We start from the raw sequence: 15,157 nt of genomic DNA, 5'->3' as shown, positions 1-15,157 counted from the left end.
GCAGCCGCAAAAAAGCAGCGAAAATAATGAAAAAATCAAGCAATCTAGTAAAAACAGTTTGCACCCCGCGCACCCACTGAAATTACTCAGAGTGGACCTTGAAAAAAAAGAACAGAATCTGGTAAAAACACAGGCGGGCGGCGTTTCAATTAGCCGTCCTCCAGCGACTTGTCCGGCAATTAGGTGTGTTTTAGTCGGCCAAAACGATTCTAATCGCTTGTGTTTTAACATAGATTTCGCTTTTGCTTTATTTGCCCGGCTTTGTTTAATTTCAGCCCGCTCCGAACACTTTTTGCTGTCATGTTGTCGACTGTCATGTTGCCGGTGACATTAGCCGGGAGTTCTAGACCCGCTTCGGAGTCCGGGCTGAACCCAGGCCCAAAGAGAGCTGCCCGGCCACACACAAGCTCCGACTGTCCGATCATACAGCCCAGATATGACAAATTTAATTAAGGTTAATTTTCAGTTCGCCTTTTCATTTTTTACCCGCCCGCAGTTCGGTTCACATAACATTTCCAGGCGATAGCAGTCTATTGGCAGTGGGTATTCTGAGTTCAAAGGTGAGATTGATGTGGGATTGCAAGGATCTTTTATCGCAGAGTTCTAGAAAATCAAAGTATACTCCAATTCACAATTTCTTACTTAGAGAAACACATTTTATTTTAATATTTTATTATTGATTTAGTGAAAATGGTAAGTTTACTTCTAATAAACTCTATAATATCACAGTTTTCACTTATATTTCCCTTTTAGGGTTATTTTTAGACTGTTTAGATTTTCCAGATCGATCACCGATCAGAATTTTCCCAATTCTTGTTCAGCCCTTGCCCAAAAGAGGGCGCCACTTACTCGCAGCTGCCTCCTCTGCCCGCCAGGTGGCTGCCTCATAGTTTGCCCCGCTCTACAGGGTGTTCCCCCTTTCGACTTGAATCGAATGGCAAAGGTTCTTGGCTGGCTGCTTTATCTGAAATTGCCAATCGACTGCTATGAAATGCACTCTGAAGGCAAAGGAAGGAGTGAAGGGCTGTGTGAAAAGGTCAAAGGCATTCGATTAACTTTAATTTGCGCGGCTCTTTTCGATCCGTATACGTATATATATATACGGCTTGGCATGGTATATGTATATCCCCTCCATTGTTCCACGCTGTTGATTTAGTTAGCGGGTCGCGTTGACTGGCTTATGGCCCCGTAGTTCAGGTGTGCCCCTTGCATTCGGCGTGAAAGCCAAACCTACTCCTCGGGACCGAATCGTCTTCCCGGCGCATCTCCGCGATGATGTGCCTCCTAGACGACTTACAATGGCCCGAACTGCGCTTTGATTTATGCCAGCTGCGGTCATGTCATAGTTCAGCCCACAGTTCGGCATTGTTGCAATGTCACGGGGGCGGGGCCTAACGGTGAGGCCATCCCAGTGCATTCCCAAAAAATACCCATACCGATTTACCCCGATGAAACTAGGCAAGCCAATGACTTTGTTTATACAAACTATATTTTTAGTAAATTAAGTATACATAAAACTCTAAAATCAGGAATCGAAAAAATCATTACTGGTGAGTTATATTTTCACAAATTGAAAAGAACACAAGACTCTATTTACATTTGTTGACAGTTTATAAAAATCATCCAAATTGGAAATATAAATGCAATAAAATCATAGTGGGTCAGCAAAAATATGAGCTCATGACTATTTTTGGTGAATAAAAAAAATTATTTAACATATATGAAGTAAATATAAAAAGAAATGAGTTATCTGAATTTATATGTGCAGATTTTTGGTACTTACATGTATTATTAAAATTTAAAAAAATCCATTTCAAAGCATCTTACTTCTATTTCTTTGTTTTTGGGTTACAAATGTGCTTTGGGGCCAAGCTCTAATTGCGGTTGTCGGAGGCACGCGTTGGCCAAGCGAAAATGTCACTGCCACAGGAGAACGGCGGCCAAAATTTGGCCAAATTGATAGCCAAATTTGGCGGCCAGGTGACGGGCCGTCGGCCAGGTGGGCGGGGTACCCCAACCCGCTCATAAAATATATATATATACACAGCCAATGCTGGCCGGCAATCGAATGCCGTTCGAGAGACCCGGCTAGTCTGTCAGTTAGTTGAAATTAATTTGCACAGCCAGGCAAAATAATTTACGGTCTGCACAGCGGCCGAGTAATTGAGGTGGATTCGAAGATGTGGGCAGGTTTATGGCTGCAACTTTTCATATGCTCATTGCCCGGCGCGTGACATATCACGAAATTCTGTTAACGGCTTTTTCCAATCGAACTGGAAGCTGTCAATTAGTTGTAGGTACATCAAGCGAACACGTCTACCGAGTCTCCAGCGGCTAACCTGTTTGACGAGCCGAGAAAATTTGAATTTCGGTGGAGGTAATCAAGTAAAATCGATCCTAGCCATAAACGAATTGAAATTGAAATTGAGGTCCGATTGTATTGGTGCGAAATCTCCTGCAAACGAAGTTTGAAATGAGCTTCTGTGATGCCAAATTGTCATATTAACGGATTTCGATGGGGGAATAGGCCTCACGATTTAAGCTTTTGTTTTCAGAACTTCTTAAACACATGGAATTTTATTTTAGTAATCATAATATAAGATATATAAACATACATAGAACAAACTGTAAACATAAAACTACAAAAAACATTCTACACGATATCATAAAAAAAAAAGTTTCGTTGCCTGTTTTAGCTTTAATATACAAAACAGAAGATGTTTTGATTAGATAGAATTAAATAGATAGATTACTAGAATTCTAATAATTTACACTTACAGTTGAAGAACTCAAGTTCTTATACTTTTTCCTATGTACATAGATCTTTAATTAGTATCATAATTATCTTGTTGGAATATTTATTATATATCTTCTTATTCTGATTCTTTTTAAAAAATATGAAAATATAAAAGATTGCAAAATCGTTTTAAGATTAATAAACTTGAAGAAGTAAAATTCTTCTACTTTTTTTCTATGTAGTAGTATCATAATTATTTTGTGGGAATATTTATTATATATCTTCATATGCTGATCCAATATTAATAAACTTTAGGAACTGAAATTCTTCTACTTCTTTTCTATGTAGATCTTTAATTGGTATCATATTTTTATATGGTTGGAATATTTATTATATATCTTCCCATTTTGATCCAATTTTATCTGGTAGATCTGAAGTGTTTTTGAAGCATGTTCTGGGCAGTGCCGTCGAGCTTGTTAATTGCGGGCCGGCAGCTACTTGCCTCGCTCCGATTTGCAGCTGGGGGCTCACAAATCTTGTCACCGGCGGGATTCAGCGATGCAAATATCTACGCAGCATGCAACGAACCCGTCATCTGGGTTCTGCGTCGGCGACATCCATTTCTCATTTGATCTTTATCGCCGGGCAACATGCAACCAGGTACCACCTCCCTGGCAAAAACCACTCCCACCGCCCCAGAAGTCCTTGGACAGCCTGATATCCGTATTGATTGTAATCAAGATTGGCTTTTTGCATGCGCCCGGCTGCCAAAGCGATTTGTGGTCTGGAAAACTGTTTCGCCCAGCGACATTTCAAGGCTTTCTGTCACAGCAGCCGCTCCCCCGATTTTTCCCCTCCTCCGCCCTTTTGCAATTTGCCAGTTTTTAATTTCCTCCGGGTCTCTCATTAGCGGTCCGCGATTCAGGTGGCCAACCAGACCCCAGATGCCAAAAGTAGGTCGAAACGGGTCGCTTCTCGAAATTGTGGCACACGCACAGCTCAAACACCTTAGTGGATTTTGGTTTTTCGCTATTTCCAGCTGACTTTTTGCCCCGACAATTTGGGAACACAGACAATGGATGGGTGTAAATCATGTTTGCACTGCCTGTCTGTCTGTCTGTCTGGCACTGGCTTTTTGGCCCAGACTTGACTTGACTTTACTTGACTTGTGGTCAATGGCTTGTACATAATGGCTGCCCCAAACAACAACTACAATCGCCTCTTTGGGGCATTTGCAAACAATGACATTATGCTGACGTTTATTAATCGCATTTGCGAAATTAATGTCGTGACATTTTCGGTTTAATGTAGTTGTAATAAATAAATGCGCCGTTTACCCATAGACTAGCAGAAAAACAACAATAAATATGTATGGTATAAAAAATCAATACAATAGTCGCAGAGACAGACAGCAGACACCGCAGACAGTTGCTGCTGTCAGTGCTCCAGATTATGTAATTTCGATTTGCATATAGCAAATGAGCCAAGCGGTAGCTACTTTATCTATTTTTAACAAGTTAGGGATCCCCGACTTAAGTATGCAACGTAACCGCAGTAGCATTTCCTTTCACTGATGAAGAATATGGAATAGTAAATAATTATTGAATATAAGATACTTAAATTTACTTACATCTTCTTATCAGTGTCATTACAATTATCATAAATTGGTTTATAATCCACCTGAATATTTTTAATTTAGAGTTTTGTACAACTAGCTTTTCAAAAAAAAAATGTATATGTAAGACTGAAAAAAAAAGGATTTCACTTTACCCCAGATGGGACTCGAACCCACAATCCCCGGCTTAGGAGGCCGATGCCTTATCCATTAGGCCACTGGGGCATGTTCTACCGGCCGGCAAAATGCTATTTTCAGCTTACGGCGCAACGTCATGGGTGAGTCACTCAGCGAACGAAATATTCAGAAGGGAGCGCAAAACGTGTTTGTTTATTGAACACCTTTCGGGGTGGAAATAAACCATGATGAAATTTACCTGTGTTGATATTTCAGCAATAACATAGGTACTTGGATCCAGAATATTCTTTATAAAGAACATCAAACCTTTGTCATTAAAAAGAAACGATAAACACTTGAGCCATAGAGTAAACATAACCCAAATATTTAGTAAGTTATGCACATACATATGTATGTTTGTTTAAACAGTTGCTTCGCCACAAAATTAAATTCAAAACACCAAAAAATATTTTTACTTGTTTTATTGCTTGCTCATTCTTGTACGCCCCGAGTTTCATGTGGGCATTTTGACAGCCACAAGCACATGCCCCAGTGGCCTAATGGATAAGGCATCGGCCTCCTAAGCCGGGGATTGTGGGTTCGAGTCCCATCTGGGGTAAAGTGAAGTACTTTTTTTTTCTTTTTTTATTTTTTAACATAAGAGCTATTGATAAGAAATATTATCGCACTATGGTAGCTAGTTAAAAAGAAATAAATTTAATTTCGCAAATATTGTGGAGCCTTATCTTAAGAAAAAAATGTTTATTTCAATTCCATTCACCATGGCCTTATGATGGTAATATAGAGTGCTACAATTCTTGATAAAGTACTTTGAAGTCCCACTGATTAGCTACAGTATGGAACAAAAACGTAAAGAATGTTTGAAATTTTCCCGTGGGTGTCGGTGAAAGTGGGTGACTACTTCGCAAGCCATTGGCAGTGTTCCATCAAACCAGATTATCGGAGTGCCGCTCCCAAATGCCGGCCCCCCCAAGCCGAACATAAACCATGGAAACTCGTCACAGCAGTTGACATTTCGCTGTGCCACTTCCACTTAATTTAACAACTTTACGAGTGCCAGCCATCGTCTTCTAATATCGTTTTCAGGCATTTTCACCCCGGCTCTTAAATGGCAATCAGCTTTCTGATGAGTTGTCAAAAACGGCGTCGCCTGGATGCCGGCGTTTAGGTGGATGCACCGCCAGTGGGCGTGGGAGCGGGTGGGTGTGGCCTGGCCCGGGATGAAATCCATCCACTTTAAAAGTTTGCCAAAAATTGCGGCTCATAATTTCACTTTCGCTATCTGAAATATGCATGGTCGTAAAATTTGCCAACGCCGTCCAAATGGCCACCCAGGGAGCCAAGGATGCACGGGCATCGCCGGATTGGGACTGAGTTGGCTGGCTGGGAGGTGGTTAGATGGAAGCTTCGGCCATAAGCATTAAAATTGCATACAGGCTGGCAGGCCAAAAAAAAAATACTAAAAAATAAAACTGTGCCTCGCATAGTTTCATTTGCTTTACGATTCAGCAAAACTTTGGCTGAGGATGCACGGAAGTTGGGATCCGGGGTAGGTTAACAGCGGGCTGTAAGGCAGTCTCATCATTAATGTAAATTCATTGTTGCATGTTGCTGGTGGGAAGGGGGGAGGGGCAGGGGTTGCCCCACTGCCTGCATTATAACAATTCATACTGAATTTTTGATACGAATTCAACTTTCCCACGTACGCATAATCCATTAAGTAAAAAATGGGGAGCTTTCGACTTGGAAGTATCTCTCTATTATTATGTGAAATTAAATACTTTATTTTTGTATTAAACACTAGTTTATGAATAAAAATACTTGAAATAAATATGTATATAAAAAAATAGGGGCTCTCATAAAAAATAATAATAATAATAATGACTAAAGGTGTATCAAAGAATGTCATAAAGGACTATACAGTTGATTTTCATTTATAACATTTTTTTTAGATTAAGTATTTTATAGTTACAGGATAAAGTATTTTCGATTCCATGTTATTCCTATAAGTACAATTAATTTAGTTGGATATGTTTTGAACTAGGGCTGCCATTGCATACCCATTAGAGGAAGCATTCCTGCAGCAAGGGAAAGAATTCCACTCGCCCCTATACACCCATACGCCCCACCTCAGAGTGAAAACTTTTTGCAGAATTAATGGCAAGGGTACTTTAGCACCCCGCGGAAACTAGGCCAAAGTCCGGGTGCTCTTCTATATAGAGCGGGGAAACGAAATGGTTTTCGAGGGGGGGTTGGGGTCGAAAAGGCATTCTGCGAGGTTTATGGAATGCTCCGCAGATTGCATTTGTTGCATTTTACTTAATTGAAAAAGGCCAGCTATGTGGGGGAAGGCCGTAAAAGGACAATATCGCTGTCCCTAGCCCTCTATGGGCTGCCTGCGCACTTCATAAAGCTGACAGGGCCCGGATCGCACTGGGCCGGGCTATAAAAGAACATGACCAAAGAAGCGGCTGCCGAGGAGGCAAACACACACCAAAATAGACCGCCAGCGGATTGCCACAAACGGGCAACAAACGGGCCACAAGCAACAACAACACCAACAGGCCGGGCCAAAAGCAAAAGCAACAAAGCCAAGGCATCTGCAACAAGCAACGGCAAACAAACAACGAGCGGCAGAAATTATCTACTCAGATTATGTCGAGATTAATTACATACGCTGAGCGCCATTGTCTTGTCAATAAATTGTCGTTGTCGTCGACGTCGCCTGGCATCGTGTGGCTTAAAGATAAGAGGGCCTCCGACGCCGACTACCGAAATGTTAACTGGCTTTTCCTTTCTTCTCTTTATATTTGCTGCCACTTTTTTGCCATTTTTTGCAACTTTTTGCCATTTTTTTTTTTGGCTGATGCTGTCAAAATTGGTTGCTCAACCCGGGAGCCGCAGCCAAGCCCCTCGTCCTCGGCTAATTAATTTAGAAATGTTGCCAACATCAGCGCGACGAGCCCACCAAAGGGAGCGCCCCATGCACCACCGTTAGCGGGCAAATAATAATGAAATGATATAGGTCTAATCCCCCGATAAGCATCGTGCCGCATCTCTCTAAGCCAAAGTGCTTGCCAAGTGCGCGTAAATTAATTGGCCAGCAGGCCGCAGAGAGGGCCATATGCATATAGGCAGTTCCCAGCTCAGAAGACTGCCGGCCAAGTTTATGTGGCTTCGTCTTTGGCCAAGGGGCACTGCTGAATTTAGTGCTTGCTAAGCGCCGAATGGCCAATGTAAATTATCAGCGTCTGCGCCTTCTTGGCCCGGCCTAAATGTGCCAGAGGATCGAGGGCTAAGGCGGCCGAATGATGGCCCACGAGCATGGGCAGGGCTAATTAGAATGGATAACACGATATTGGCAGCGCTGCACCTGGAAAATACTGCCCACCATAACTCCGGATGAGTGTTTGGCCATGTAAAAGATGCGGTTCGAGATTGCGGAGTCTGAAAAAATATTGAGATGGGGAAATATAACCCATCTCTAGGAAAAAGACCAGGCGGAGAGCTACGAACTTGAAAGGTTATTAATATTGTACCTACATGTATTTAAGGTTACAATTTTTAACTATAATGATCTGTAATAATACATTGCCAAAGATGTCAAAAATAATATTGTTCTTACTTAACGTATTATTTTAAAGTACAACAAAATAAAGGATAGGTAAAGTTTTTTTGTAAACATATTTTCTTATACTTATAAGACTACGAATTTGATTGAAATGGCTTAACCTACTGCAGATCCAAGAGACCCTTGCCATCAAGAATGGCTAGCAATCTAGTTGAACTTCTGATCACAATATCGCTGGCATGGATGGACTTCTGAAACCGAAGACCCTCTTCAGTTTCTTTATACAAACTTGAAAAGTCTGAGGTCACTTCATCGCCATTGTAGATAATAACAGGTTTGAAGAGATGAGACAACAGGGCTATAAAGTGATAATGTGTAAAGCAATACGTTTACCTAATTAGTTTCACTTTACTTACTCATAAATCGGCGACGTTCGAACTGAAGTCGGAACTCCGTGAGGCTGGGAAATAAGCCCGTATACGAAAGCTTTTCCAAATTTGCTTTCAGATCGCTATAATATTTGTCAACGAGTTCTGACTCCATGTCCTGAAATTCCTCCCTGAGGGAAACGGTGAAGAAGTGGTGCAAGTCGATGGCGGGGGAGGTGCAGTTGCTGAATTGAAAATCTATAGCTACGGCTTTCCGGGGATTACCCGCATTATCGTACTGAAACATAATATTGGTGGTCCAGCAATCACCATGGATCAAAGTTTGCAGTTCTTCTTCATTCACTTCAAAGACCCTAGCCCCATACTCCATAATGAAATTATGCAATTTCTCCAATTTGTCCCCATAGCTTCGCTTTAAATCTGGTTGTTCATCTATAAACCTTAAGAAGGCCCGGAATACACCCTGGTATACCTCGGTATAGCCCTCTTTGTCACGCGAAAAGAAATGGGTATTAAAGCACTTGGATAGAAGTTTCGGATGGCGCTGAATCAGGATTATGGATGCGGCGTGAAACTTGGCCAACATTTCCAAAGTTAGTTTGGTATGAGCCAGGTCTAGCTGCTTTACTCGATCCGCATTAACGTAATTATACTGCGATAGATCTTCCAGTATCATGGTGCTATATTCCCGGTCCACGGCGACGGCATCTGCAGCAATCTTTCCTTTAAGACCAGCTTCCTGGAGCAGTTCCTTCATTTTTGGCAGGACGAACTCGTACATGTCCATTTCCCGGTTGTACACATCGTACTCCACGAAAACCTTGGCTTGGGGAACATTTTCGGATAGGGCTTGCTTGACGATGTAGGACCTTTTCTGAACCAGTCCATCACTCTGCTGATAGTCCACGTGAATACGGGTCATGAGGCTCATATAGTTCTGACCTTTTTCCGTCGCCGGTTTGGCCAAGATTTTGAGAACCTTGAGCTGATCATCCTTGTAATATGTCCTCAACCTTTGTTCTAGGTACTCCTCGGTCAGCCAAGTGGGTAGCATTGTTTACGTGATGGGGTTTCTCGAACCTCTAAAGCTTTCGCTCTAGGGTCCACTTATATATTTGGAAGAAATGTGTTCTTATCGGTCACAATTAAAATCGCGATTAGAATTGTAATAGCAGATAACGCTTTCGCTCTGGATTACACTTTTATATATGGAAGTAATACATAAGTTCTTATCAGCCAAAATAAAAAGCGTGATAAGATTTGTAATAGCAAATTGTATGTTATCGCACAACGAAATCTACATTGTCAATTCTGCTTTCCACAATTCTGCTTTATCTTACAATAAAGTCTACATTGTTAATTCTGCTTTCCACTGTTTAGTTGCTATCTGTCATATCATGCAAAAGGCGTACAAACATTGATATATTACATGAAATACAAGCCTAGAAAGGCGTCTTAGGTAAATGTTAACTGAAATAATATAACAGGTCTGTTAGATAAAACACATCTTGATTTATTTCACCGTAACTAAATATATATTTGCCTACAGATCTATTCTGTTAGGGATATTATACCAGCACTAATTTAATTGCATTTGTAGACTTTCTTAAATTTGCTCATTAAAAGTATACTTCATCCAAAGACTTCCAAATTGGAGGAATTTATTGATAAGCGGGTAAGAGGTGACAAGTAAGAGGTTTAGAGTATATCTTAAATGTGGAAGGCTTTAAGTATATTTCACACATCCGATCTAGTGGGCTGGCAATACTAATTTCATTAACAAATATTTACTGCCGCATTACTCTTCATTAATAACACTTGCCCAGAGTATGGTGCGAATACCCCTCATCCTCTCTATAACCGAGTGCATTTCAGCCCCTACTTCGACCCCATGTAATTATTTATAATTAAAGTTCCTGCTGTGTCTGTGTTTGGGATGACCAAATGAATGCATTATACAACTGAGAGTTTACTGCTTACAACAAGGACTCAAACAAGCTGTCGTACATAAGGGAAATACATGCCAAATGTAGGAAGATGACGACTGCAAAGTGAAAGTTCCCAGGTTCACTCTATTTTCTGTTTGTTTACTGTAAAGTTTCCCTAAGCTGTGCATATAGAAATTCCATTACTTGGGAAATCATTTCGCAAGTGCATATGGGATGATGTTACTTTGATGTTGATATTTGACACACTGGGAGGAAAACCAAGCTATGTCTTGAGTATTTTATATAAATAAGGGTAACTTAATGTGGATCAACTGTAAAGCTTGTAGAGACTTATTAGATTTTATAATTTTTTTGCTAAGATGAAGAAAGAGACACTGATAATATTTTAAATAAACATATATAGTTTAGGCTTCCGCAAAAATTACAAGGTTTTTAAATCACCCAAAAATTATTCTATTACCCATAAAGCATCACTATATTTGTATCCCATGACTCTGAAGGCAATGTCCTTATTTCCATTGCATACTTTTAGACACTATTTTAAATGATTTTTAATTTATTTTTTATTCATTATAAATATAGAAAAATTATAAAATATTGCTTAGTATTTTCTCTGTACTGCCATCTGAGGACAGTGTGGATCAAAGTTTTGGGGCTTTCTAACTATTTGCAAGGCACGCACTTGATCCACCCACTCACACACCCACACGCTCGTAATTTCCCAGGCGGGCCAACGGTACTTTGGCGGCAGTGACGCCATTTTACCGGCGGCCATTTTCCGTCTGCCACTTCCGCCATAGCGTGCCGCCTGAATACTTGATGCCGCGATGGGCCGTAATGGGTTAAGGGCTGATCCAGCGACTGAGTCGCTATTAATGAGTTCCCACCGCCTATATGCATAATGTATAAAATATATACGACGCTGCCGATGACTCAGCCCACCCACGAAGCAGTTGACAAATAAGCGCTTAAGTAATTTGCCACCGTTTGCCAACAGAGTGGGGACTTCACAAGTGAATATTAAATAAATTTTCCAGTTATTGCCTGCGTCTGTGCGCGGCCTCAACGGGTTAACCAAAGACCGGCGACGAGGGCTGCATTCAACTTGTAATTAATGTCAAATATTTACACATTTGCCGGAGATCAAAGGTCTGCCAGCGAGTCTCACAGCAGCCGGGCTAATTAAATGAGTATTTATATTTAAATTACACAAAACTACTTAAAGGCTTTACCCTGGAGTCAGAGGCTGACGAAGTGAATTGGGTGGCGCCGGGTGGATTTTTACCTAAGAATACAGCTGGAGGCAGTGGATGTCTTCCGCCTCCAAGAAGGGCGGAAAACCAACCCTTGCCGGTAAGCAGCATATGGTGGGTGTAGCTTATTTCCCGAATAAATAATCATGCTGGAAAAAACTGTCACTTAATTAGCTCAAATTAGTTAGCTTATCATTATAAATGAATATAAATAAATCATAGCAAGTAGATGCAAACAATTTACTTGTACTTTCAAGTGTGTAGACAGATCCTATTAAATCTTATTATAGTAACCAATTTTATTAAAATCAATAAATAGTACTTTTATTAATACATTTCTTTTCAGATATATATGTACACTAGAGGTATTTAAAGCATTTAATAAAGGGACTATTTTTTAAAGTAATTCCTAGTTAAGTCCTAGTTATGAAAGCCCTACTTATTTTTACTTTCACACTTTTTATGAAAAGAAGAAAGGTACTACATAATGTTCCGTAACCCCTTTAACGCAAAGTGGCCTTATCCGAACCGATGTTACTGCTAATTTCGCTAAACTTATCCCTTTTACTTGCTGCTCCTGTCGAAAACTTTTGCTGCCGAGAATATGCACAAAGTTGAAAGGTGAACTTGCCGCGTTCGTTATCCTTCACCGGCAATTTGTCGCACAATTTAGCCGGCATTCAATTTGCTTCGAACTCGCTCGTCAAAGGCTTTCAGCTTGTTAGCGCTGCACTCAATTGGAGGCATTCAAATGCCGAGCGGTCGAGTGGCAATAGAGGGTTAAGGTTGTGGGCGGGCTGGGGGCACAAGGCGCAGGGCGCGGCTGCTGCAATTTGAAAATGCAGTCGCGCCCTAGCAAGGACAAGAACCAGTGGAGCAACCAGTTCCAAGCTCGCAACAGCAGCAGCTCGTGTGTGATATTCGGCATACGACATGTGGGAAATGCGTGTGCTCTGCAATCTTGGTCCTTCCGCGGCCAGTTACGGTGTCCGGGTTTCGGCTCCGGCTCTCGGGAATCCGGTTCTCCAGTTCTCCAGGTTTCCGATTCTCCGATTCTCCGGCGCTGTTGCGGCTCTGTTAGCCGGAAATGTTACGGCGCACACACGAAATGCATTTTGTAACCCAATTTCCTACTTCCGGTGTCTTTTCGGCAGCCGCACCACCCACTGCACCACCCACTGCTCCACCCACCGCCCGCTGAGAGTCGTGAGCACGTGGGAGAGTGGGCGGAAATGAGCTTGGCCGGAAAATTAACCCACTGGCTCTCTCGCACACATGGGAGCTTTTCCACACATGCTCGAGTCGGGAAATTCCGAGCTGTTTCGTGGAGCTTTTCCGAGCTTTACCAGCTTTCCGCCCAACGTTCTGACCCCCTCATTTTCTTCTTGTTTTTTGTTGTGGTTGCTTTCCTCATTTAATGCCGGTGTGCAGCTGTTTTGACCAAGTGACGTATTGTAATGCCGCCAGTCGTGTTGCCACTTTGATTGATTGGGTAATGAAGTTATTAGATAGGTGTGATTGTCAGGCCGTGCGAGATTTCGATTCCGATTCCGAGTGTGGCAGCGGCGAATTAAGTGCCTCATTAGATTGTTATGATAGGTGTGCGGCATTGTGGGCGGCGCTGCAAGTCGCGAAATGCAATTAATATGCAACGAATGAGTGATTGAGTCGTAAACCTAAGATTTTCCCATGATTTATGGTGGTTATTAAAGGGGTTTTAAAAGAACCCGGAGAAATAGCAATAAGAATAAATCGAAATGTTAAAGAACAATTCAAAATATGGTATTGAATCCAATCTCTCAAAGCCATCACTGTAATTAACTCGAATTATTGCTGAGATAATTTATTTTTGAAATCTTCTAGTGCAATAAAAAGCTTAAAACTTTTTTTTTTAAATTTGCTTAAATTATTTTTTTTCTTTCTCTTGGAATTTTCGCTGTAAGCTGGTGTAATTAGTCAAAATACCATAGTTTGACAATTATAGTAAAAAGATTATTGAGTCTTTGATTCAATGATTCGATACGAAAATTCAATTATGATTCGAATCTATGATTCGACTCTATGATTCGACTCTATGTTTCGAATCTATGATTCGACTCATTGATTCGACTCTATGATTCGACTCTATGATTCATTGATTCGACACTATTATTCGAATCTTTGATTTGACTCTATGATTCTTTGATTCGACTCTATGATTTAAATCAATATTTCGACTCTATGATTCGCATCTTTGATTTGACTCTATGATTCGACTTTATGATTCGCCTCTATGATTCAAATCAATGACTTGGCTCTATGATTCGAATCTACGATTTGACTTTATGATTCGAATCTATAATTCGACTATATGATTCGACTCTATGATTCGATTCTTTTTTCGACTATATGATTCGATTTTATGATCCGACTCTATGATTTGAATCTATGATTCGACGCAATGATTTGATTCTATGATTCGACTCTATGATTCAACTCTATGAATCGAATCTATGATTCGAATCCATGATTCGACTCTATGATTCGCTTCTAAGATTAGACTCTATGATTCGATTCTATGATTTCACTTCATGATTCGATTCTATGATTTGATTCATTTTTCGACTCTATGACTCGAATCTATAATTCGACTCTATGATTCGACTCTATGGTTCGATTCTTTTTTCGACTCTATGATTCGATTTTATGATCCGACTCTATGATTTGAATCTATGATTCGACGCAATGATTTGATTCTATGATTCGACTCTATGATTCAACTCTATGAATCGAATCTATGATTCGAATCTATGATTCGACTCTATGATTCGATTCTATGATTTCACTTCATGATTCGATTCTATGATTTGATTCATTTTTCGACTCTATGATTCGAATCTATAATTCGACTCTATGATTCGACTCTATGATTCGATTCTTTTTTCGACTCTATGATTCGATTTTATGATCCGACTCTATGATTTGAATCTATGATTCGACGCAATGATTTGATTCTATAATTCGACTCTATGATTCAACTCTATGAATCGAATCTATGATTCAACTCTATGATTCGACCCTATGATTCACCATGGATTTTGTCAAAGGATGGCTTGTTTGGTTCGTATGGACGGTTACTTTAAAGTGTTTCGGGTTTCCCATATGTCAACAGACGCCTTACAGTCTCTAAATTGTTAAAAAAATTCCACATTTTCAAACTTTGATCTTATTGAAAAATTAAAATTTATATTTCAGAGTAACTATTTCTTCTCACCCAATCCTCTCAACTCTGCAACTTTCTCGCTTGACTTAAAAAAGTAGATAGCCCACTAACACTGATGGGGTCGCTTTCCCATCCGTTCACCTGAGAGACCAGAGCAATCCAATTCCGCGATGGAAAATATGATAACAGCTCTGGCCGCTTGTCACTAATGCTGACAAGGTCACATTGTCAACGTCACTGCGCGTGCGTAAACCAATAAAATTTGTCCAAAACGGCCAAGACAATAGCCAAATAAACAAAGGC

The 15,157-nt window shown here is 40.6% G+C and overlaps 1 protein-coding gene and 2 non-coding genes across 3 annotated transcripts; 1 reads left to right on the top strand and 2 right to left on the bottom strand.

The window, feature by feature from the left end:
• Positions 1-4,504: 4,504 nt before the first annotated feature.
• On the bottom strand, positions 4,505-4,577 carry Trnar-ccu. Its single transcript has one exon. It is a non-coding gene; the product is annotated as a tRNA-Arg (tRNA).
• A 438-nt stretch (positions 4,578-5,015) lies between these two features.
• Positions 5,016-5,088, top strand: Trnar-ccu. The gene has a single exon. It is a non-coding gene; the product is annotated as a tRNA-Arg (tRNA).
• Positions 5,089-8,078: 2,990 nt separating this feature from the next.
• On the bottom strand, positions 8,079-9,520 carry LOC119558551. Its single transcript, XM_037872020.1, has 2 exons — positions 8,478-9,520; positions 8,079-8,419 (listed from the first exon to the last, which is right to left on the bottom strand). Exons 1-2 carry the CDS (start codon positions 9,502-9,504, stop codon positions 8,223-8,225), a joined length of 1,224 nt encoding a protein of 407 aa, XP_037727948.1. The 5' UTR covers positions 9,505-9,520; the 3' UTR covers positions 8,079-8,222.
• Positions 9,521-15,157: the final 5,637 nt, after the last annotated feature.

This window comes from Drosophila subpulchrella, unplaced genomic scaffold (genome assembly GCF_014743375.2).
Source record: "Drosophila subpulchrella strain 33 F10 #4 breed RU33 unplaced genomic scaffold, RU_Dsub_v1.1 Primary Assembly Seq11, whole genome shotgun sequence".
Lineage (NCBI taxonomy): Eukaryota > Metazoa > Arthropoda > Insecta > Diptera > Drosophilidae > Drosophila > Drosophila subpulchrella.
The sequence above is the reverse complement of the archived record's forward strand: the minus strand, read 5'-3'. Positions and strand labels throughout refer to the sequence as shown.

What these genes read in the sequence shown, in the direction of transcription:
- LOC119558551 (XM_037872020.1), bottom strand. Translation starts at nt 9,504, where the DNA reads ATGCTACCCACTTGGCTGACCGAGGAGTACCTAGAACAAAGGTTGAGG. An exon ending in CGAACGTCGCCGATTTATGA is followed by an intron (nt 8,420 to 8,477) that starts GTAAGTAAAGTG and finishes ATCACTTTATAG; the next exon opens with CCCTGTTGTCTCATCTCTTC.